Here is a 24,963-nt window from a genome sequence, read left to right as displayed (position 1 = left end):
GCTCTAGTTTTTGGGCAAAATGATCCAACAATAACAAAAAGTTCCTTAAATAACTGCTGTAATGACGGTTTGCTACAGAATGTGACTCACATGTAGTTCAGTCGGATGATCGTTTTTCTTCCTTAAAAAGTGTCGCGATGTTCATAAGAATAAAACTTTGAACTTTTTTTGGAATCGTAACCTTCATACGTTCAGACGTTAGCTGGTGTTGTTAGCTAGTTCTCTTAAGAGTTTTCTGTTTGGAAGAACTCTAGCACTATAGAGTGTCGTGTCCAGGGATTTGTGACCAGGCGTTTGTGAATTCTTCGATTTCCAGAGAGCCACCGTTGGGCCCTTGAGCAAGGCCCTATTCCCTTAATAGCGTAACAGCTTTATTCCTAGATTAGATTTTGCCTCACATTGGATAAAAGTGACCATCAAATTAATTTCTCTACCATTATTATATATAGACAGACCATCACCATTGGTAACCAACATTCTCTATAAGTCATCAAGGCCAAATTTTACTGTTATTCTACTTCAGTCCTAAGATTTTTATTTAATTTTCAACAACAACATGAGATTGTGAAAAAAAATTATCATTTTAATCCTTCTTATTCTGTTCAACAAAGAGTGAGACTGGGTTCATGACCAAAATTGGCCGATCTTTGTTTCATCTTTAGGCACATACAGTAATAATCCCGGTATAAAGGGATTATAAGCGACAGAATGAAGCCCTCATGAAGATGGTCAAGGGACAGTTTTGCAGACAGATATTAAGCCTGACTACTCAGATGTTGTGAGTAAGATTCTTTCATGTAAATGTCTCACTATTCCAGTCCAGGCTTAATCTCTATGTGCAAAAGAACCCTCAGAGAACATGTCATGGACATATAATCAGCATTGAGAACCGAGTCCTGATTTCAGATGAACGCTCAATAATTCTTTATATTCTGTTGTTTTTATTTATTACATGTCATCCTTTTCTTTGGCACCGTGTTTGAGGATGCGGGTGAACTCTGTGTAATTGAAGTTTCCTTTTTTGTCGATCGGCGCCTCGCGGAAGAGCTCATCGACCTCCTCGTCTGTGAAGCGATCGCCCATGGTGGTCAGGAGCTCACGGAGATGGTCCTCATGGATGAAGCCTTCAAGGAGGAGAATATATCAGATCAGGAGACTTTAACAGAGAATCTGAACTGGTGCAAAACTGAAATGTGTAATTAAAAAGAATTAGGCAACCCTCGTGCCAAATTATTTGGTTTCTATGTTCGTCATGATGCACTTTATGTTCAGAGGGAAGCCATTTGGATCAGAACATTGTTTGTCCCATTTTCAGTTAGAAGTTTTCTAATTCAAGCTTTAAATCTGGTAAATGCATTTGGTAACATCCTAAAAACCCAAAGCTACCTGAGCCATCCTCGTCAAAGCAGGTGAAGGCGTTCCGTATGACATCCTCGGGATCAGTGCCATTGAGCCGCTCTCCAAACATGGTGAGAAACATGGTGAAGTTGATGGGACCTGGAGCTTCACTCATCATGCCCTCCAGGTACTCATCCGAAGGGTTCTTTCCTGGAAGACGGCAGGAAGCACATGTTCAAAACACTGATTTGTTGATATTATCTCACATATGCTGGTTTTCTGAACAATTACCAAGAGAAGCAAGCATGTCGTGAAGATCCTCCTTATCAATGAACCCGTCACGGTTCTGGTCGATCATGTTGAACGCTTCTTTGAACTCTTGGATCTGGGACTGGTCGAACATGGCGAAGACGTTGGAAGTCGCCCTCTGTGGGCGCTTCTTCGTCGTCTTCCCCTTGGCACGCTTGGCGGCAGACATTCTGGCTGAAGAGTTTTGGCCTTCGAAAAAAAAGTTGAGGTTGATAAATATCCAATACACACTGGTTTAAAGATCTTCCTCGAGGGTTTCCAGTTGGCCCTCATGTAAACATATGATCATGTTATAAAAGACAGCTGGAATTTACACAGTCTAAAAGTGACTTAAAGAGTGAAGCATACACACTAAGGCAACTTTCAGTTAGTGGAACATTTGCAGCATTTTTGTCAGCTGAAAACCTGATTAAATAAGCTGATTAAATTGGATTCGGTAAAAGAACAGCTTCACCATCCTACATAACGTACTATATCAGGAAGCCACTTGGGATTAAACTTTAGACATTACCAGCAAGCGATGTAGGTCCCGGCTCGAAACATTTTCTCTATCAACTTGGATTTGTCTCAGTATTATTGCCATTTGTACTTTCCTAACGCTGCGTGAAGTTCAGCTCTAAATATTGCTGGAATTCCTTCACGAAGGGTGCAGAGAAGTTCGGTCCTGAGAGCAGTAACATTGGCATCGGCTAGCGTGGCCTCTAGCGACAGCGAGGTTTCACCACGAGGCAGGGATGCAGCGTTGGCAACAGGCCGCAGGTGAGGCTGAGAGACGTTTGCGCTTTTATTGACCTTGGGTGACATTGTAGTCGCCAAAAATCAAAATTATTCTTGTTCAAAACAGGTTTAGAAAAACTTATAAGCTACCAAAAATGAGCAAATCGTGCCTAAAAATAATGCAGAAACAGATTCTGTAGGAGCGAAGCTCGATGCGACCTACAGTACTCCATGCTTAGCTACGCCGGACGTCTCGCCATTTGTACTTTGATTTTCTTTAAATTATTGCTATTTTTACTGGAGCTTGTCTCTTCCTTTAGCATTGGTTGCACAAAATATGGTCTTGGTGTTGTCTTTTCTTACCTCATACCAAAGTGAGACAAGACATAATTCCTCTTTGTGTACAGCATCATAATCAGATGCAATTCATGAAAAAGCTTAACTAAAACTAGCTAAAGATTTAATGATCTTTGGTCCTGATCTTCTTATCTTAACAGCTTTAAGACACTGTCTTGACCAGGCTAGTCCTGGTGTTGGTCTTCCCAGTTGCGGTCCCAATGGGGTTGCCAGGTTACTAATATTTAAACAAACAAATAAAAAATAATTCACTACAAAACAGCTCTGACTGATTTTGCTTAACTCCAGAACACTTGATAAGTTGATTAACATTCAGAATAACCTCAGTCAAACAAGCTCAAACGTCGAACAAGTTACCACATTCATAAAGTGCATTCGCAGCATTCAGCCATCCACGACACACCCTGATTACAAATGAGTGATGGTCTTTATTAACCACTATCATCTGTCCCACATCCCTCTGTGGAACAACCACAACAAACTCGTCTCTGTTGGACTACTGGAATAGAACCACATCTCAACCTTAAACAGAAAAATCTTATCAAATGGACGAGGAAATGGACTGGAATTAGCGCACAAGTACAGTACAGTACTTTGATGTTCTGTGGTGGATTTAGGTCCAAAGTCTGAGGAGAAAGATCTAAATTTTGGTTCTGGAGGAATTTCCAGCAGCGTACAAAGTTTTTAAAACTTAGATTAGATTTTTTTTGACTAGTTTCTTTCCAATAAGAATCATGAATGATTGTAAACATTTATCCAGCTAACATATGAACAGTTTGGATTGTGTTCATACAGTCTGCCAGTACTGACGGAATCCATGACATTATTTACAGTTAAAGATTCCTGGCTGCAAAATGTTTACAAGAACCGTCTCTTATTTGCCAAAAAGCTCGACCGCATTTGTCCTGAAATTGCATCTGCGCTACGTCCTAGCGTCAACGCCGACTGCCGTTTGTGACCATAGTTTTGTTCATTTCAATGTGAAGCTTAAGTCTTCCCCCTCACTCCTACTACACCTCGCTTTACCCTGAGGAAAGGAGAAGAATGTTATCAGATGTTTATTTTTGCTTCGATTACTTCATAGCTGAATTCTTCTGAGTTAAAAAAAAAAACGTAAAAACAACGTTTTTTTTCCTGTTGCAGAAAAATGCATCTAGCAGCACAGCCAAATTTCTCACAAGTGATGTCTTAGAGAAATAAATCGGATTCTCTGAGCTCTCGTGCTCTTTTTTTGGACGACGTTTCTCGTTCATTAAAAAGGGTTTTAAAAGGAAATAAGAAGCCGGACAACACGAGTGAATGAAATTATAGTTCGAACTCATACAAGCCAACAACAGATCAGAGAAATAAATGTAAAGAAGTAAAGAAAAGAATTGTACTACAGCAGAACCAGCGGTGTGAACGTCATTTATGTCTTCAGCTCACGAATACTGTACATCACATCCAAACAAGACATTTTTCTTAAACATGACACACTACTACTATGATTCATGACAGGACATAATAATACAAATACACTTTTAAAGATGGACAGAAAGATTAACAGCATTGCGTTAAACACTGAAGCGTGATGTGCTAAGCTCACCTCGGTGTTGAGTGGCAGCAGGTTCGGCTCGAGCCTCGGTCTTGCTCCTGTTTCTCTCCCAGCACGGGCTGTTTGTTTAGTGTTTCAGTGTCTTCACCGCACCTCCCCGTCCGTGACTCAGCCAATAAGGTCAACATCATGCCTCAGGCAGCCACGCAGGCCTTTAGCCTTACAAGGCAAAGGAATCTGGGAGCTCCTGCCATCCCACATCCTGAGAGGTTTTTTCGCAAATGAAACACACTACGATGCCTGGAGGAGTCGCAGAGCCGAGGCCTTATTTAGCAAGCAAATGAACTCTTATGCCACAGCAGGGCGATGTTTCCTTTACAAAAGTGTCATGGAAAACAAAGAACAGACTCCTGCATGTGTTTGTGGGACTCTGTTTGCAAATCCTTATAGAGACGGTAGAGGAGTGCAGCGCAATGTCAGGGTTTATACCTCATTTCCCCAGAACATGAAAAATAATGGCTGCATTAATGATATTCAGGTTTACATAATGTATTATGTGGAATGCACAGTGCTGTGCATAAGTATTCACCCATACTGAACATTTCCACATTGTGTTGTGATACAACCTTATAGGGTATGAATCTACACCTTGTATTTAATCATATGTCTTTGCAAAAATGAGTATTGTACAGATTTTTGACCCAGTATGGACCTGAGGTCATGATGAATACTAATGCATCCGACATACGTTTAATTAAGCTTTGTCACAACTTACATTTTTTGCAAATAATAAAGAGTTACAGGTGGTAAAGGGGGATGAATACTTATGAACATGTTAAAACGTTGAGAGACCATAAGGGCAAAACTGAGTGGGCGGGGCATACTCTCTCTCCCTGTCAATCACATCAACATTAGCTGATCACAGGCGTCTGTGGGTCGTGTTTGTGGAACAGGGTAGAAAGCAGCCTTAGTCTCAGAGGAACTGACTGATAACCAAACTGGGGGGAAAATGCAGAAAAAATCAAAATAAGATAAAATAAAATAAAAAAATAAGATTTATGCAGTATTATCAGGGAGCTTCATAATGTATGTTGCATGCACAACTAATTCAGCTGATTAAAACCAGGAGGGTCCTGATAACGAGCTGAACAACAGCACGATTAGAAAAGTGTCAGCTGTTATAAAGTATTTAGTATCAGTATTAACACTAGATAATGCATACAAGAATATTTTATCACTAATATATTGACACTAGATTTTCCCTCACTTAAAAAATCATTCTGAAAAAATGATCATATTTATTATGTGTAGAAATGGGCATTAATAACAACAACAACAACAACAACAACAACAACAATAATAATAATAATAATAATAATAATAATAATAATAATAATAATAATAATAATAATAATAAATTATAAAATTATGATGATGATAATAATAATAATAATAATAATAATAATAATAATAATAATAATAAAAATTCAGCCAAATTTAAACATGATTTAAATCTTCTTAAAATAGATTTATTAAAGTCTATTAAATTTCATATAAACTTAAAGAAAATAAAAAAAATAAGAACATAAAAACAAACACACATATATATATATATATATATATATATATATATATATATATATATATATATATATATATATATAATAAATATAATAATATCTAACACAATAATTTTAAATATATATTTTTATATATTTAAAATATATTTAATATATACTGAGAAGAAAAAAAGTTATGATCGACGTGCATGATAACCAATCATAAGCGCTCGCTTAAGCACGAGCGTTATATATCCACTCCTAGCACACGAGATGAAATATGGTTGCTATGGCGATGTGAACGGCCAATCATGTCGCAGGAGGCGGGAACCCACGTACTTCCTGAAACAAAAACCAAAACCCAGAACTGAAGCCTCGCGCATCTAAAACAAGTCTTAGCTTTGTTTACAGTAAAAGTTAAGAAAGTGTTAACATTCACCCGATTGTTAAAAGGTTAAAGTTATAGAGATGGTGATGAGTTTAGTTCTGTCCTACACCCGGGGGTAAGTCAGTGTTTTAATATAATCCTATGGACAACCTTCACATAGGGAGAAAACGGGTGGGAAATTAAATGTCCTCAGTGTGACCCGAATATCTCCTCAATGACGTTTACTGTTGGGTCTAGAAGCTTCTTATTGTGTTGCATTACTGTTTTCATTTACTAGTGCACCTATATAGTGAGCGAGGAGGCGTTTGGGACGTGGGGCAGAAAAGAGGTGGGCAAAAAACACGCACAGGGCGTGTGACGTCATCTAGTGACGTAGAGCGACGTGCATAATTACACCAATCAATTATACACTGATTATACACTGATCAAGTCATCATTAAGTCATGGAGACGATTTAGTTAGGGAACGAGATAATTGAGTCGTGGCGACAACTTAGTAAAGCAAGGAAACGTGCTAAACTAGTGATGACGTCATAAAACTTATTATGACGTCATAATTAGTTTACAGCATTCCAGCATTCCGTTAGACCGCATGCACTTAGTGACTCAGGAGTAATTAAACAGTCAGATGTGTTTTTTTTTGTTCTCAGATCAGGTTTGTGATCAGCAGCAGCCACCCATTTCATTACATCTGCACCTGTTTGCAGGGTAAATCACTTCAGGCAGTGAGGACGAGCCCCTCGGTGGCGGTGCAGCAGGACGTATACAGGAAAACATGGAGACGAACAACCGGAAGTGTGAGCCGAGGACCAGCGAGAAGAAATGCTGTAAGTGATGCAGTGTGGATGCTCCACATGACCAGAATAAAAAAAGAATTGAGTAACCTGGGATTTGGGAAAGTTTTTTCTGAACATTAATGGAAGGAGTATATGTATGTGGTAGAATAGTGGTTAAGGTGTCGGGCTGCCAATCGGAAGGTTGTGAGTCACTGTCGGGCCCCTGAGAAAGGCCCTTAAGCCTCAATTGCTCCATTGTATAAAATAAAAAAAAATGTGATAATGTAAGTCGCAAAAGAATAAGAGCGTCTGCCAAACGCTGTAAATGTAAATATATAAACAGTTCTCGGTTGTTATAAACAGTTTAACAACATCCAGTATTATTAAAGATGCAGCAGTTAAGTTAGGAAAACTAAACATAAAGGGATTCTGTACTGTACACACGTGTGCTTTTAAAGCTTTTCACCACGTTTTAGCCTGGAACCTGAAAAGATCTTGTTGTAAGCTGATATCCGTGTGACAGGAAGTCAGAGAGTGAGGAATTAGTGAAACAGAAGACAACATCGATCGGATCCAGAGTGAAGGACATCTGATAGCAGGGAGTAAATACTTCACTTTCACTGTTTAATTATTCCCAAACCTTGGTTTAGTCGCGAACCTGTTCGGAAGCAAACACGGACGCCTGGTCGCCGGGTAGCGGCGTAGTGGACTTTTGACACACGTTCTGCCTTCATGCCTCAGAATGAAACATTAACATGGAAAGGAAAGCTGAATGTTCAGTGACCCTGACTTTAAGAGATGATTAAACTTTCTGTCGAAAAGATTCAATTTCTGAAGCAGTTTTCAGAGAGAACAGGAAGCAATGACCATATATGGAAGGCGGATAGAGAAAGGGTACAGAAACATGCAGTTCCGTATGGAAACGTGTCGAAACAACACACATTTATATTTCACGTCTTTAAAGAAAAGAGAATGATTACGCACGTGTGTTTACGGCTTTTCAGCGTGGGCGTCCCACATGACCAACTCATCCACTCTGATCGTCATGATCGGCCTCCCTGCCAGAGGCAAGACCTACATGTCCAAGAAACTGACTCGCTACCTCAACTGGATCGGAGTTCCCACAAAAGGTGCCTGAAATGTGACTGATCACATTTTAAAGTTCGATAAATCAGTCGTAACTTTGCATTCGCATGCGTTTCTTCTGAGTGCTATGTGTGTGTGTCTGTGTGTGTGTGTCTGCAGTGTTTAACCTGGGCGAGTACCGGCGTGAAGCCGTCCAGTCCTACAAATCCTACGACTTCTTTCGACACGACAATGCCGAAGCCATGAGGATCAGGAAGTGCGAGTTTTCTTTTACTATTCCACTTTATAACGCTAATGTCTAAGAGCAATAAGCAAAAATATTGGCACCCGCATTAAGATATCACATCTGTAACTACAGCGTTGTCGTTCTTCTGATACGACAGCGGTTTACAGACGATTATAACAAAGTCTATACTTTTTATCCATTTATAGTTACGTTTAATCGTGTCGTTGCATTCTAGCTTTTCATGTCTCAGAGAAAAAAAAAACACAAAGTAGTCGTAGATGTCCGCAGATCAAGTTTTTGTGAACGAGCTGTAAGTCATATTATCAGATTCAGAGTCCTGGTTAGTTATTAAAGCTACATGCTGACTGAGTCTCGTGACATTTCTCTTCAGACATTGCGCTCTTGTGGCTCTGCAGGACGTGAACAGTTACCTAAAGGAGGAGGGGGGGCAGATCGCCGTGAGCTCCTCTTTTACTTACCACTCCTTCACTGTTACCTCTCTTTATTATTGCTTCTGTCAAACATGTCCAGGTGTAAAAATGTTAGAGAATATTAAACACTTTTTTCACATTAGTAAAGATAATATTTAGACTTGTGCCTCTTTCATTTTCATCCAAACAGTTGAGATTCTTTCACAGAGATTTTTAAACAGTATTTTTTGAAGCGATTTATGCTGTTTAAACGTCTGCAGGTGTTCGATGCCACGAACACGACTCGAGAGCGGCGAGATCTCATCCTGGAGTTTGCCCAGGAGAACGCGTACAAGGTCAGAGTCCTTTAAAAAGCATAAAGGAACCTTTAAAAACCTTTAAAAAGGTTGATGTGAAAACCCTGGGGGGGGCACGGTGGCTTAGTGGTTAGCACGTTCGCCTCACACCTCCAGGGTTGGGGGTTCGATTCCCGCCTCCGCCTTGTGTGTGTGGAGTTTGCATGTTCTCCCCGTGCCTCGGGGGTTTCCTCCGGGTACTCCGGTTTCCTCCCCCGGTCCAAAGACATGCATGGTAGGTTGATTGGCATCTCTGGAAAATTGTCCGTAGTGTGTGATTGTGTGAGTGAATGAGAGTGTGTGTGTGTGTGTGCCCTGTGATGGGTTGGCACGCCGTCCAGGGTGTATCCTGCCTTGATGCCCCATGACGCCTGAGAGAGGCACAGGCTCCCAGTGACCCGAGGTAGTTCAGATAAGCGGTAGAAGATGAATGAATGAATGAAGTATTGTTTTTATTAGCAGCAAGCAAATGTAACTGGCTTCAGCTTGATCAGCTCTCAGTGGCAGACAACGTGACATGTAAAGGATGACATTTTTCTGAAAATGAATAAAGCAAATATGATCAGGTGGATCAAAAGTTTTGGCACCCCACGTAGAGTCATCTGTGACCACTCCGGGGTGCCGATACTTCTGGAGCTGCGACTTCTTAGCTATTTAAGAATGCTTCCTAATACAGCACTTTAAATAGCAAATATTAGGCTTAATGCTACAACACAGAAGGATGATATGATGTAAAATATTTTGTCAAATTCTTTTGTTAAAATCACAATAGTGTAAAGAAACTATAAAGGATCAGTAAGTAAACAAGAAAATAAGCCAATGTTTAATGTCAGTGCTTAAAAGTGATTTACTGAGTAATTACTACGTTAATGTGTGACAGAGAGACTGGTATTTGTGTCCTCACACCTTCCAGGTGTTTTTCGTCGAGTCCATCTGCGACGATCCAGATGTCATCGCCGAAAATATAATGGTACGTTTACTGCATCTGAACAAATCGCTGCATGGTCGTGAAGAGTGACAGTAAATAATGAAAAGCTTACGTGTGTGTGCGCGTGTGTGTGTGCGTGTGTGTGTGCGTGTGTGTGTGCGTGTGTGTGTGCGTGTTTGTGTGTGCGTGTGTGTGTGCATGTGTGTGTGCATGTGTGTGTGCATGTGTGTGTGTGTGTGTGCATGTGCGTGTGCATGTGCGTGTGCATGTGTGTGTGTGCGTGTGTGTATGTGCGTGTGTGTATGTGCGTGTGTGTGTGCATGTGCGTGTGTCTGTGTGTGCATGTGCGTGTGTGTTTAATAGATAGATAGATAGATAGATAGATAGATAGATAGATAGATAGATAGATAGATAGATAGATTGATCAATCTTAAATCAGGCCCTTAGGAACACTATATGTGTTTCATAATTAAACAGAATTTAAAGTCTATTTTACTGCAGTTTAAAGGCGCTCCACTAGGTGGCGTTGTATTCATAGTCCTTCCTGATCAAGCCACAAATAAACTGATACATTATATATATAAAAAATATATATATATATATTTGTCTTCAAATGCTGGGTCTACAGTGTGAAAGTCTGAACTGGTTCAGTGACAGAAGTAAAATAAAGTAAAAGAAAAAAGAAATTATGCAGATAACAGTAAACGATTGTCAGGGTTTAATGTGTGTGTGTCTCACTTCAGTCCACCAACTTCTATCTGTCTGTCTGTCTGTCTGTCTGTCTGTCTGTCTAGTTAGTTAGTTAGTAGTAAGCAATACCACATTTCATATCTTTGTAAAGATATGAGTCTCATATTGGCTCATGATGCTGTGCTTGATTAATAGACGTCATAATAGAGTGGCTTTGGTCACATGACCGTATGCCAAAGGACTTACGTTTTGATACGTAGTGCAGTAAATAGGGTGAAAAAGCCACAGGCTAAATGACTTATAGAGGGTGAAAATGATCAGGATTAAGCATCTGAATAATAAATAGGGAAACTAGTGCTACACATCAGTAGATGGATGGATGGATAGAAAGAAGTAATAATATGTTCTTTATAAAATAAATACACATAATTATATAAAGTCAAAAAGATTATTCAGTACTTTTCTGTGCACCAGGATGTGAAGGTGTCGAGTCCGGATTATCCCGAGAGAGGCCGCGAGAGCGTCATGGAGGACTTTCTGAAGAGAATCGAGTGCTACAAAGTCACCTATCAGCCTTTAGACCCAGACTCACACGATAAGTAAGACCGAGTGTTTGTCGGTGTGATGCTTGATTTGATCAGCAGGGGGAGATAAAGATCACGTGTCCTCGGCCTGATTCGTGTTTTCGTCCTCAGAACTCAGGCCTGTGTGTTTTTCAGCCAGTTGTAGTTACTGTTATTCTGCTTTAAAACAGCAAACCCATCCATTTCCGATATTTTTCCTCAATGTATTTATGGGAATAGCGATAATTTATCACCATGTGACGCAGCTTTACTGAAATAATTTTACAGATAAATGAAATCCAGAGTTCAGGGACAGGAAAGAGTCAGATATGATCACGATTCCAGAGAAAACATTCCTGTGCCTTTGGTAGCGTTCCTACTTTTCAGCGGCTCTATCTCTCTCTCTCTCTCTCACACACACACACACACACATACACACACACACACACACACAATTAAAACCACATGCACAGACAGCTCAACATGAGCTGTGTTCTTCTTCTTCATTGATGATACTACGTGTAAATTCACCCATGATTTGATATGATTGAAAATACAGAAAAAAAATATCAGTGGTGTGTTTGTGTGTGTGTGTGTGTGTGTGTGTGGGTGTGTGTGTTACTCAGAGAGCGCTCTTTCATCCAGGTGATCAACGTAGGCCAGAGTTTCCTGGTGAACCGCGTGCAGGATTACATCCAGAGCAAGATTGTGTACTACCTAATGAACATCCACGTGCACAAACACTCCATCTACCTCTGCCGGCACGGAGAGAGCGAACACAACGTACAGGGTCTCATAGGGGGCGACTCGGGCCTGTCGGCTCACGGGAAAGAGGCGAGGGTTCACATTCACCAGAAACACGCCATCGGTGTTGTTTGTTATCATTACTATTTAACAAGTAACACAATGAGCTGAAGTACAGAGTGGAAAAAGATAAGAAATAAATAGATGTAAATAAATAGTAATGTATAGTTTAATGATCATTTTATTGTTGGACTTTTGGAAGATATGGTTGTGAGGACTTTATCCCTCATGTATATTTTGACACCCAGCCGTTAGCGGAGTTACCTCAGCTGTGCCTCAGCTTATCAGAATACGCCTCGAGTCGTCAGTGAAACAAACGAAAGTCCTTCCATTTCAATCAGATATACGATAAAGCAGGATTACATTCATTCAGTCAGACTGACATCAGCTTATCTCTGCTGTGAAAATGACTTAAGCCTGACATTGTGACTCCACTCATTAAGGTTCAAGCACCTGGGTGTGATTGTGTGTGTTTAATGTGAGTGTTGTGTGTTAATTGTGTCTGCTTATCGTGTGGGTGTATAGTTTGCCGTGGCTCTGAGGGAATTTATAGTGGACCAGAAGCTGGTGGATCTGAAGGTGTGGACCAGCCAGCTGAAGCGCACCATCCAGACGGCCGAGGCCCTGGGCGTTCCGTACGAGCAGTGGAAAATCCTCAACGAGATCGATGCTGTGAGTCAGAAAGCCACCAGAACGCCTCCTCACACCAACTGCTACAGCCATTACAGACCCTATACAGGGCGAGGGCTCTTTAACGAGACTTCTGCTTCTAAACAAAAGTTAACAGGAATTATACTTTTAAAAAAGTCCTGTGTTTACAAAGGATTTATTACATGTGACCCAGGGGACTCTCTTCAAGAGTTTGTAAAATGTTTTGGTAAAAGTTTTCGTTTATTTTTACAGCAGGATTACAAGGTGTTTAGAGCAGGTTTACAGTGAGGGAACAGTGTGGTGCATCTACTGCGAGTTTACTGTGAGTTTACACTGAGTTTACAGTGTGGTGCGAGATTACGGCGAGTTTACTGCGAGATTACAGCGAGTTTACTGCGAGATTACAGCGAGTTTACTGCGAGATTACAGCGAGTTTACTGCGAGATTACAGCGAGTTTACTGCGAGATTACAGCGAGTTAACTTCGAGATTACAGCGAGTTTACAGCAAGTTTATAGTAAGATTACAGGGAGATTACAGCGAATTTAAAGAGAGATTACAGCGAATTTACAGCGAGATTACAGCGAGTTTACAGCAAGATTACACTGAGTTTACATTAAATTTATAATCAATTTATCGTGTGTTATTGGGAACTTTACAGTAGGTGAATTGTGACTTTACAGCAGGATTAAAATGAGTTTACACTGAGTTTACAGTGAGTTTACAGCAGGTATACAGTGAGTTTACGGTGAGTTTACAGCAGGTTTACAGCAGGTTTACAGCAGGTTTACAGTGGGTTTACGGTGAGTTTACAACAGGTTTACAGCAGGTTTACAGTGAGTTTACAGCAGGTCTACAGTGGGTTTACGGTGAGTTTACAACAGGTTTACAGTGGGTTTACAGTGAGTTTACAGCAGGTTTACAGCAGGTTTACAGTGGGTTTACAGTGAGTTTACAGCAGGTTTACAGTGAGTTTACAGCAGGTTTACAGCAGGTTTACAGTGGGTTTACGGTGAGTTTACAACAGGTTTACAGTGGGTTTACAGTGAGTTTACAGCAGGTTTACAGTGAGTTTACAGCAGGTTTACAGCAGGTTTACAGTGGGTTTACAGTGAGTTTACAGCAGGTTTACAGCAGGTTTACAGTGGGTTTACAGTGAGTTTACAGCAGGTTTACAGTGAGTTTACAGCAGGTTTACAGCAGGTTTACAGTGGGTTTACGGTGAGTTTACAACAGGTTTACAGTGGGTTTACAGTGAGTTTACAGCAGGTTTACAGCAGGTATACAGTGATTTTACAGCAGGTTTACAGCAGGTTTACAGTGGGTTTACAGTGAGTTTACAGCAGGTTTACAGTGGGTTTACGGTGAGTTTACAACAGGTTTACAGTGGGTTTACAGCAGGTTTACAGCAGGTTTACAGTGAGTTTACAGCAGGTTTACAGCAGGTTTACAGTGAGTTTACAGCAGGTTTACAGTGGGTTTACAGTATGTCTATTGAGCGTACTTATACTGAGCAGTTTTATTTTATATGATGTTTATAGTGACTGCAGTGGATTTGTGTGTACAGTAAGTTTACAGTAGGCTTATAACATGTTTATAATATTTGCAGTACAATGTTACTCTGTCACTTCCTCTTTACAACAAATACAACAAGACACATTTTATTTTGCTGAGAGTTTGTCATTTTAATTAAGAGAATCAAACACTGTGGTATTGTTTGTTGCTTTCAGGGCATCTGTGAGGAAATGTCCTACAACATGATCAAGGAGAAGTTTCCTGAGGAATTCGCAATGAGAGATCAGGATAAATATCATTACCGCTACCCAGGAGGGGAGGTGAGCATCACCAGCATCACAGTGCTCATGCTTTATTATTGTACAAACAGAAATTAACACTGTTTCAGCTCCATGTGTTCAGAAAAGAGTTGAAGAAGGACAAGGACACGTCTGCTGTTGTTATGTCTGATTGATGTCTGTACAGGAGATACAGTTATCTGTTCACACAAGACGTACACAATGTTATATAGATAACATGAAAACATTTTTAGATAAATAGGAAAAAGTGCAATAATCTTGTTGTTAGTTAAGAGGCTGACGGCTGTTGTTTTGTCCACACGGTTGCTGTAGTCATACCAGGATCTGGTACAGAGACTGGAGCCGGTGATAATGGAGCTGGAGAGACAGGGCAACGTACTGGTCATCAGTCACCAGGCCGTCATGAGATGCCTGCTCGCGTATTTCCTGGACAACAGCGCTGGTCAGGATCTGTCTTACTTTTAAACACACAAAACTGATCAATCCTTCACACTGATGTAGGAGCTCTCACCGCTCTCTATTATATGGCATGTGCCTAGACATTAGCCCGAAAGCCCTGAACCTTCAGAATCCTCAGCTCTTTTTTGTTAGCTGATATTTGCCATGTGGGCGTGTCCTTCCTGCACCCTGCTGGCTCCGCCTCCCACTGGGGTTCTAACGTAGACTGTGATTTGTGTTCTAGATGACTTGCCGTATCTGAAGTGTCCTCTCCACGTGGTGCTCAAACTCACCCCTGTGGCTTACGGTAAACCACGTCCTGTTGTAATTATGCCTTTATAATTAAATACGGAATAAAGTTATTAATAAAAAATATATTGCATTTTTATTTAAACTGGAAAACAGAGATGTTTTGAAATCTTTCTTTAAAGAGAATCATTTTATGTTCAGATTTTATTACTAGATGTTAGAAAAAAATTCGTTGTATCGGTTGCAGCCACCATGATCGCAAATACGCTGTATGGCAAAAGTATACACACCCCTGACCATCACACTCATATGAACTTGTTCCAGATTTGTTTCATTTACATTTCTGGAGTTTTGCAGACTCTCTTATTCAAGTGAGCAATTGAGGGTTAAGGGACTTGCTCAGGGCCCAGCAGTGGCACCTTGGTGGACCTGGGATTTGAACTCATGACCTTCTGATCAGTAGTCCAACACCTTTACCACTGAGCTAACCACTTCCCTACGATTTATTCTGTTTGCTTGCTGATATAATGAGCTCCACGCTTCTCTTCTGAAAAGACTTTTTATCAGATGTTGGAGCACACAGTAGCTGTGAGGATGTGATCAGTGAGCTCAGACTCTGATGTTGGGATGTTGAGGAGACTCCAGCTCCAGTTCATCCCAAAGGTGATCAGTGGGGTTGAGCCAGAGTCAGGGCTCTGTGTAGGACACTCAAGTCCTTCTCTCCAACCTTCACCTCCACACTGTGTCTCCATGGAGCTCAGAAGCTTTGTTCAGTGTTCAAGCTTCCAGCTTTGGGTGTGATGGTGATGGTCAGGGGTGCACATACTTTTGGCCATGTAGTGTAATTTGTAGGTTTGTTCATGTCCAAATGAACCGATCCAAATCCACTGTGTGTGTCATCATTATTTTTACTCTATGTGTGTGTTTATTAGCACTAAATGTGTCCTTTGTTAATATTTGCAGGGTGTAAAGTGGAGATGTTTGAGCTGAATGTTGATGCTGTGAACACACATCGCAGCAGAACACTCGTAAGAACTGGGATTTTTTTTGTTTAAGCTCTTTTTAAGAGGTTGCTGAAGGCTGTTTATAGCTGCTATATAACCTGAGAGGAAAGCATTAAACATAACTCTGAAACAGACTAAAATATCAGTCAATAAACACAATGTAGTCTATTTCAGGACCAGCTGGTGACAGTTAGCGCTGATTATTTTCCTATAACTGGAATCTGAGTGTCCTGTCATGCAGAGAGTGATGATTCAGCTGATTGTTGGCTTTTAGGAAGTTCCTGTTTGTGTGCTGTTCCCAGAAAAATTGGATGATATGGTAAATATGAAAGGATGTGGGTGGATTTGTTAATTACACCATTTTACCCTGTCCAGAGTCCACACTATGTCCAGTGTCCACACTATGTCCAGTGTCCGGAGTCCACACTGTGTCCAGTGTCCGGAGTCCACACTGTGTCCGGAGTCCACACTGTGTCCAGTGTCCGGAGTCCACACTGTGTCCAGTGTCCAGAGTCCACACTGTGTCCAGTGTCCGGAGTCCACACTGTGTCCAGTGTCCAGAGTCCACACTATGTCTGGAGTCCACACTGTGTCCAGTGTCCGGAGTCCACACTGCGTCCAGTGTCCAGAGTCCACACTATGTCTGGAGTCCACACTGTGTCCAGTGTCCGGAGTCCACACTGTGTCCAGTGTCTGGAGTCCACACTGCGTCCAGTGTCCAGAGTCCACACTATGTCTGGAGTCCACACTGCGTCCAGTGTCCGGAGTCCACACTGCGTCCAGTGTCCAGAGTCCACACTGCGTCCAGTGTCCAGAGTCCACACTGTGTCCAGTGTCCGGAGTCCACACTGTGTCCAGAGTCCACACTGTGTCCAGTGTCCAGAGTCCACACTATGTCTGGAGTCCACACTGTGTCCAGTGTCCGGAGTCCACACTGTGTCCAGTGTCCGGAGTCCACACTGTGTCCAGAGTCCACACTGTGTCCAGTGTCCAGAGTCCACACTATGTCTGGAGTCCACACTGTGTCCAGTGTCCGGAGTCCACACTGTGTCCAGTGTCCGGAGTCCACACTGTGTCCAGTGTCCGGAGTCCACACTGTGTCCAGAGTCCACACTGTGTCCAGTGTCCAGAGTCCACACTGTGTCCAGTGTCCAGAGTCCACACTGTGTCCAGTGTCCAGAGTCCACACTATGTCTGGAGTCCACACTGTGTCCAGTGTCCGGAGTCCACACTGTGTCCAGTGTCCAGAGTCCACACTGTGTCCAGTGTCCGGAGTCCACACTGTGTCCAGTGTCCAGAGTCCACACTGTGTCCAGTGTCCAGAGTCCACACTGTGTCCAGTGTCCAGAGTCCACACTATGTCTGGAGTCCACACTATGTCCAGTGTCCGGAGTCCACACTGTGTCCAGTGTCCGGAGTCCACACTGTGTCCAGTGTCCGGAGTCCACACTGTGTCCAGTGTCCAGAGTCCACACTGTGTCCAGTCGGAGGGTTCGGCTACCTTTTCATCAGGATTTTCTATCATTTATTTATTTAGAACAATGGCAAACGTTTTCAGCATTTCACAGTCAACACCTCATTACAGGCAAAAACGATCTTATTTGCAGCATTTTTTAAATTTTTACATTTTTTGTTTGTTTGTTTTTGCTTGAAACGACTTGAACTGCTGAAATCACAAGCACCAGATTCTTATTTTAAACTCCTACTAGTGAAGACGCATCTCTAAAGACCTCCAGTGGGAGCTGTGCTCATGTTCCACACGTGAATGACAGATGGCTAAATGCGTGTTGTGACGATGTCACGTGACGTAAAATCTGCGGAAAACCGTTGGTTTTTTTTTACTATTTATTACATTTCTTTTTTCCATAGTAATAAAATGCTGTTCGTTTTAATTTACAGATGAAATATGATGGTAACGTATGACTGGTGTGTGTGTGTGTGTGTGTGTGTGTGTGTGTGTGTGTGTGTGTGTTGAATTGGTTGATTTATTTTGGTGAAAACCTCCCGAAACCCCTTTATGACATTTTTAGCAGTCACATAATGAGATGTTCTGGTCAGGATGTGGCTCTGAGAAACTCGGTCACGGTGAACGCGTCACTCAGATAGTGCATACCGACAGGATGCTGGTTTGCCAGATTACCCACAATCCTCTGCATTGTTGCTATTTTCACTTTGCAAATTTCATATGGTTTCCTGTTCACTTTGCATGCAACGTAAATAGGATGTAACGGTTGAGCGTCTGACGGATAACCGTATAGTGTGTGTCTGTGTCTGTGTCTGTGTGTGTGTGTGTGTGTGTGTGTGTGTGTGTGTGTGGGTTAGAAGAGTGTGAAAAATTTGACTGTTGTGTCTCATGTCTTACAAACTCAAGACTTTCACTTGTAGATTTACATGACAGGAAAGACACACACAGGAACACAGACACACAAACAGGAACACAGACACACACACACACACACACACACGGACACACACACAGACACACACACAGTAGCAGGTTCACATTTAAAATAAATCTGTGAGTATCTCAGGTTCTCTATAAGTGATGGAGGTTGATCTGATTCCCATCTTGTATCCAGTGTCGCTGTTGTTTTTGTAGTGTAGGAGTACAGACTTGACCACGGTGACTCGTCTGTTTGTGTAAACCCCCGCAGTGACCCCATAAAGCACACACACACACACACAATTAAAGACATCGTCATGGAAACTGGAGGTTTACACAGCTGAAGTTCTCCAATGAAAAATACACTTGCAGAAAACCTCTCACTCTCACTCTCACACACTCTCTCTCTCTTTCACATACACTGTCTCTCTCTCACACACACACACTGTCTCTCTCTCTTTCACATACACTGTCTCTCTCACACTCACACTGTCTCTCTATCTTTCATATACACTGTCTCTCTCTCTCACACACACACACACTGTCTCTCTCTCTTTCACATACACTGTCTCTCTCTCACACACACACTGTCTCTCTCTCTTTCACACACTGTCTCTCTCTCACTCTCACACACTGTCTCTCACACACACACACTGTCTCACTCTCTCACACACACACACTGTCTCTCTCTCTGGAAACATCCTCTGCATACGCTAATAAATGCATCCAGTAAAAAAGGTGTATTTGAAATAAATATTTGAGGTAATATTTACATTTAGTGAGTAAATTAAAAATAAAGTTAGTGAATAAATAAACTACTTCCAGCCGGAGACATAAGCGCTCCCTCAGACTCACATGCTTTAGCCATCAAGGTCCTTTAAACAGAGCTGTTGTGTCTTCTGTGTTAAAACAAAAAGCAGACAGACGGCTGCTAAGCGAACAGCAGTAACCTTGATGAATCGTGTGCTTTCTGCCTGAGAAAACTTCCTTTACTGCACTAAAACTAATACCAGGTTCAAAACCAGGCTGAAAATTTCTTGGAGACTTAAAAAAAAACAACAACTTACGATTAATCCTGAATCATCAGAGGTGATAAAACACACGTTTTCGTAATCAACTATTTTATGTTATTTTACGTTTATAACTATCTTTTTTTTTTGTAATTAATTTTTAGTACACTGTTTTTTTATTTATTACTGTACACTACATATTTATTACTGTACACTACATATTTATTACTGTACACTACATATTTATTACTGTACACTACATATTTATTACTGTACAAAACTAATAAACGACCATCGGCCTGAATAACCTAATAATAATTTTATAAAAAATAAGCTAATAAAAAAACTAATAAAATCGGAACTTAGCAGTATGTCTGGAAAAATCTAAATAAATTCAAATAAAAAAAGAATACTTAAGAAAAATATAAGAAAAAGTGAAAACGATCTAAAAAAAAACGATCTAAGTGAATTACTCGTGTAAAATCACGTAAAAGAAACATGGGAATAAACGAAAAGTCTCCTCGTGTAGTTGTGATACTGACACTGGGCTCCTGCCAACGCCTCGATCTGCCAACTTTGCTTTTTTTTTCCCTGCTTGTTTCAGACATAGGAACATTGTTTAGTTGCCAGCATGTGCTCTTGACATTTTCCTTGCATATGTCTCCGAGCTTTGGCGTGTCCTTCTCCTCACTCTGGATGTTCTCTGTGTGCAGTCCAACAGCAAACAGGAAGTGCCGGTGAGGAGGAACAGCTTCACTCCCATGTCCAGTCAGGACCAGGTGAAGCGACCACGCGTCTTCAGTGTCGGAAACCCACCTCGCACTCCTCTGCCTCCGTCGCTGAGCTCCATGGACGTCCCTGAGGCTCAGGAGAACGACGAGCAACTAGTTAGAGCTCTTACTGTTTATACCTATGCTTAAACACACACACACACACACATACACATCTTATCTTATACAGTATGTCTAGTGTTAGTGCATTCATTTTAGATTCAAGCTACAAGGCTAACCTTGCTAACCGTGGAACCTGAAGCAGTTCCACTTCTAGGCATCGGTTTGTAATTCGTTTGAGTCATTCTGAGTCTCGGACTTTATGACACATCACCAGCTACACAATGCACTAAAAGACGTCACGGAACGTCCCACAGCTCCGTCACATTCCGCTTCTGCCGGAGTTGAATCAGACTCAGGCAGGAGGGAAGGAGGACATTTTTTGGTAGAAGTAATACAGATGATGATCCTTTTCCAAACCGATTTATGTTCTGATAGTGCTGGTTGAGCCAGATGTGGCTGAGAGTGAATCTTTCTGTGGTTCACAGGAAACGGCGAATTCCTCTGGTCCTGGAGATTGACGATGAACACAAGTGAAGACGTGCAAGCGCTTCATTCTCTACCTGGATGAGTCAGACTCACGCCTTACACCAACTTGCAACATCCACAGCCAAGCCCAGAAACCGTGTGTGTGTGTGTGTGTGTGTGTGTGTGTGTGTGTGTTTGTCTGTCTGTCTTTATGTTTAGCTAGCTTAAAGTAATAACTTAAAGTTTTGCTTAAATGTAGTCAGTTAGCCAGCACATCTTTGGTGTCTGAGGTTTGCTAACACAGTTAATAATTCCTGGATGACTATTGGACATAAAAACGTAGACAAATCTTCATATTCTTGCTTCGAGTTATATAATAATTACGAATAAGGAATAATTTTAATATACTATAATTATAATAATTATAACTATTTGTTCTCAAAGTGCTTCTGAACCATCAGTTCTGATTAATAATTTATATAACATTTACAGAAGGAGTCTCCAGTACAGTTTGTCAGAATCATCTTCTTAACGTTAAGCGATCTTAACTGATAACAGGAGCGAAGTACATCTGTAAATATAAGCAGTTTAAGTGGAATAAATGCCGGGATGGAAGAGATCACCTTCTGTCCATCACCACGACCATCGTGGATTAAAGCAGACACCAATCATGCCTTGGACAATCCATTATTTTGAGGTTAAAGTGAATACTTTTTATTTGTAAATATCTCTGGATAAGTATTTGCCAAGATTTGTTCCTGTGCCTTTGTGTCTATTGCAGAGTGGCATCACTGTGTGGTATTATTTATTATTTCATTTCCCTAACAGCTTCTCCAAGCCTGTGCTGTTCCTCAGTCTGTAACCGTGCCAGGTTTAGTGGGATAATGAGTCAATCACCAAGCATGTGAGCCGCATTACCAGTTTTGTAATCCTTTGAGGCACTAAAACCAGAAACTCAGACAAGATTGTTTCTTACACAATCAGAATGATGTCAGAGATGTAAATGTAGCTTCAGTCCATCACAAATACACAGATTCCTTCAGAACTTAAACCGTCTCTTGTATGGATTCAGATGAACTCTGTATTGCTTTGTACTACTGATTTCCTGTTTCTGTGCCTTCTGTGAACAAGCCATGGTGAAAGGGGCGTGGCCTCTGTACCCGAGCCTCAATAAAAGGGGCGTGGCCAATGTACATAAGCCTCAATAAAAGGGGTGTGGCCTATATCAAAGGGGTGTGGCTTCTGGCTGCCTAAACTTCAGTAAAAGTGCCGTGGCATCTGCATTTAATTTACCTCAGAAAGTCGGACCACTGAACTGCGTCATCATCAACCTCCTTACACAAACGCCTCCATGTTTGTCTTTTGTTAGTTCTCTATTGTTAGCATCAGGCTATCCAGCTGACTACGATGACTGTATGTAGGACTTCCTCCTCAGCACAAATCTCAGTAAAAGGGGCGTGGCCTCTGTTCTTCTGTCTTAATATCATTTAAAGAATATATTTAGCAAACCGACGGCAGGGATTCACTTTTTCTGTTCCAGAGCGATTAGACTGAAAGGTTTAATCAGAGCAGCATTACAGGAGTTATCGTGTACCGAGCTGCTGATCAACGCACACTGGACTCTGATCATGAGAAAAGTTCCAAATGTTTTAAGGAATGTCCTGAACAACAAGAAAAAAATATGCAAAATGCACATTTAATGTGGGAAAAAATACGAAAAAGGAACATCAGAAATAACGAAGCAGTCTTACTGCTGGATTTATTAAAGCACTTCGATCTCACCCTGCAGTCATCGAGCTCTCGTTCATAAACACATATGAACAATAATGTTTAATACATCTTTTCTTTCCAGCTTGTTCATTTAAATGTCTCACTGGGACACCAGGCTGAAACCAATCAAGCCACAATTTTACTGAATATTTTATTGTTTTTATTTGAAAGGCTTTTATTTTACAGGTTGACTGTAATTTCTTTATCAGTTGTTGTTGTGCTCAGATACATTTATAAGGTATTCAAGGGTTTCCTCATTGTAGTACTTTTTATTTATTTTTTTTGTGTGATGGAAATGTCTTGTTTCGTGTGATTAAATTCTTATGACGCATAATGAGTTATCAGTCCGTTTTTATACACCACAGTTTACTTTTAATGCTTGTTTGAAGACCACTTCAACCTACCAAACCTACCATAACACTTGAATTTCCATATATAGGTTTTTTTTTAAAAAAGAAAATCAAATGATATGATTTTTAATGGTCGGCTGTTTGTTAATGACGTCTCTGATTTACAGATTTCGTATGTGACTCATAAGTGTAGAATAGAACCTGATAACTGGACTTACCTGTTTATCTACAGTATAGTTACATCGCTACACGTTAGCTTCTGTTGTCACTTGCGTTATAGCAACTTTCCCTCATCATCCTCGCTTTTTTTTCACCTCTTTACCTCAGACAAACTGCAAAGCATGATCTCTTGTCCTGAAAATGTTAACAAGGCTTCGTTTCTGACCGAAAGAAACCTCTGACACCGGAGACTCCGTCTGTGAACGTTAACTAAACGCCTCCTCTCAGAAAACTTCACGTCAACAACAGAGTACGAGTTACTATAGAAATTATGAGTATGTTATAAAGCTGTGATTTGCAGTTGCGTTACAGTAAAAGTGAAATTTCTCTGATTTGGACTGGGAGGCGGTGGCGTGAACAGGAGCGACGGTGTCCTCAATCACACGACTTCCACTTTGGAGTCACTTTGGTTCGCTGATTAAGAACCTCATTGCTAGCACTGGTTTCTGTGTTATTTGTCATTGCATTGGATAAACGTCCTGAAGTAAGACTGAGGATGATGAGTGAGGATGATGAGTCACGCTTATGTTTCCCCTTATGTTAAACCCAGCGCTTTACCACAATGGTAGTAACCGCTCTGCTAGATTGACCAATAAAGTCCAGAATCTTTTATAAAACTCACAACAGAAGGCTCTAAAACCAGGACAGTTTGTGAAACACTTCTGAAAACCACTTCAGTTGCTCACACATAGCTCAGAGCAGCTAATAAATCCAAACAACTTCTGTATTTTATTTATTTATTTTTTTAAATCTCTGTGCCAATTTTCTTTCAGTGCCAAAACCACCCAGCCTAATTATTTACCTCGATTTCTTCACACAGACAGAGACGTGGGCATTTTAAAACCGTCATGAGCTCAAGGGTGGTTCTGATGCCCATTTCCTGTCGTCTGGGTTCCAGCCGAAGCCGAAAAAAAGCCTCTGAAGCACAAAGCAGTGTGTGTTTTGGTGTCCAGCGTAGCACTGACTATTATATTTATGATGGTCAGCTACATAATCTACATGAAGCTGAAAGAAAAAACATGAACATGATGGAACCTGATGGAAATATGTGGTACCTGGTAATGTGTGATTTATTCTGAAACACAACATGAATGAGAGTCAGTTTGATAGTGTTTAGGTTTAAAGTGACTCCGTGCGTTCAGATGGACATTACAGTAATTACTACATGAAGGAGGTACTTTGTTTTACTGGGCACAGGAGTGAGTCAGCGCAGCACTCCCAACAAAAACAACAACTCTCAGTGGACTTGTGTAACCATTGCGCTCAAACAAGATAATCTTGATATACAAATAAAATAAAATAAAGCTCATCCAGTCAGACAGGAAGCCACATGGGGCGTAAGAACATTGTAGTAAAATGACTTTTATATTTACATACCACAGGAATACCGCGCAAATCCGGGGATCTTCGTCGTACAAGACCGAGCATGCTACACTTTTAATCTATAATGATAGAGCGCATTGTGAGAGAACGGTGCTCCGACTTATGCTGCTGAGGATCAGTAGTGGTTTTCTGTGTCTTGTACAATCATCTAACAATACCGTGAGCTGTCATAAGTACTTACATGAGTATGTTGTTGACTTTGAACGGCGGTAATGACGAAATACTGAGTTTGGACCAAGATTTCCCTCAAAAATCACAATTTTAGATGACGTATAACAACTACAAAGGCATGGCCTGGTCCATAGGGGTGAATTTTCTAGGTTTTGTAACACACACACATACAAAAACATTGTTG

At 41.0% G+C, this 24,963-nt stretch overlaps 2 protein-coding genes across 2 annotated transcripts; one reads left to right on the top strand and one right to left on the bottom strand.

The window, feature by feature from the left end:
* Nucleotides 1-562: 562 nt before the first annotated feature.
* myl9a (myosin, light chain 9a, regulatory) lies at nt 563-4,464 on the bottom strand. The gene is made up of 4 exons (XM_060894686.1): nt 4,307-4,464; nt 1,630-1,836; nt 1,387-1,548; nt 563-1,124 (listed from the first exon to the last, which is right to left on the bottom strand). The coding sequence occupies exons 2-4, from the start codon at nt 1,814-1,816 to the stop codon at nt 949-951; spliced, it is 525 nt and encodes a 174-aa protein (XP_060750669.1). The 5' UTR covers nt 1,817-1,836; nt 4,307-4,464; the 3' UTR covers nt 563-948.
* Nucleotides 4,465-6,161: 1,697 nt separating this feature from the next.
* pfkfb2a (6-phosphofructo-2-kinase/fructose-2,6-biphosphatase 2a) lies at nt 6,162-22,990 on the top strand. The gene is made up of 16 exons (XM_060893834.1): nt 6,162-6,317; nt 6,909-7,028; nt 7,982-8,107; nt 8,223-8,319; nt 8,681-8,747; nt 8,981-9,055; nt 9,969-10,025; nt 11,148-11,272; nt 11,863-12,070; nt 12,566-12,712; nt 14,421-14,525; nt 14,817-14,946; nt 15,187-15,249; nt 16,155-16,219; nt 20,302-20,475; nt 20,907-22,990. Exons 2-16 carry the CDS (start codon nt 6,977-6,979, stop codon nt 20,937-20,939), a joined length of 1,524 nt encoding a protein of 507 aa, XP_060749817.1. The 5' UTR covers nt 6,162-6,317; nt 6,909-6,976; the 3' UTR covers nt 20,940-22,990.
* The last annotated feature ends 1,973 nt before the right edge of the window (nt 22,991-24,963 follow it).

This window comes from Tachysurus vachellii, chromosome 19, assembly GCF_030014155.1.
Source record: "Tachysurus vachellii isolate PV-2020 chromosome 19, HZAU_Pvac_v1, whole genome shotgun sequence".
Lineage (NCBI taxonomy): Eukaryota > Metazoa > Chordata > Actinopteri > Siluriformes > Bagridae > Tachysurus > Tachysurus vachellii.
Note: the sequence above shows the minus strand (reverse complement) of the source record. Positions and strands in the feature narration are given on the sequence as shown.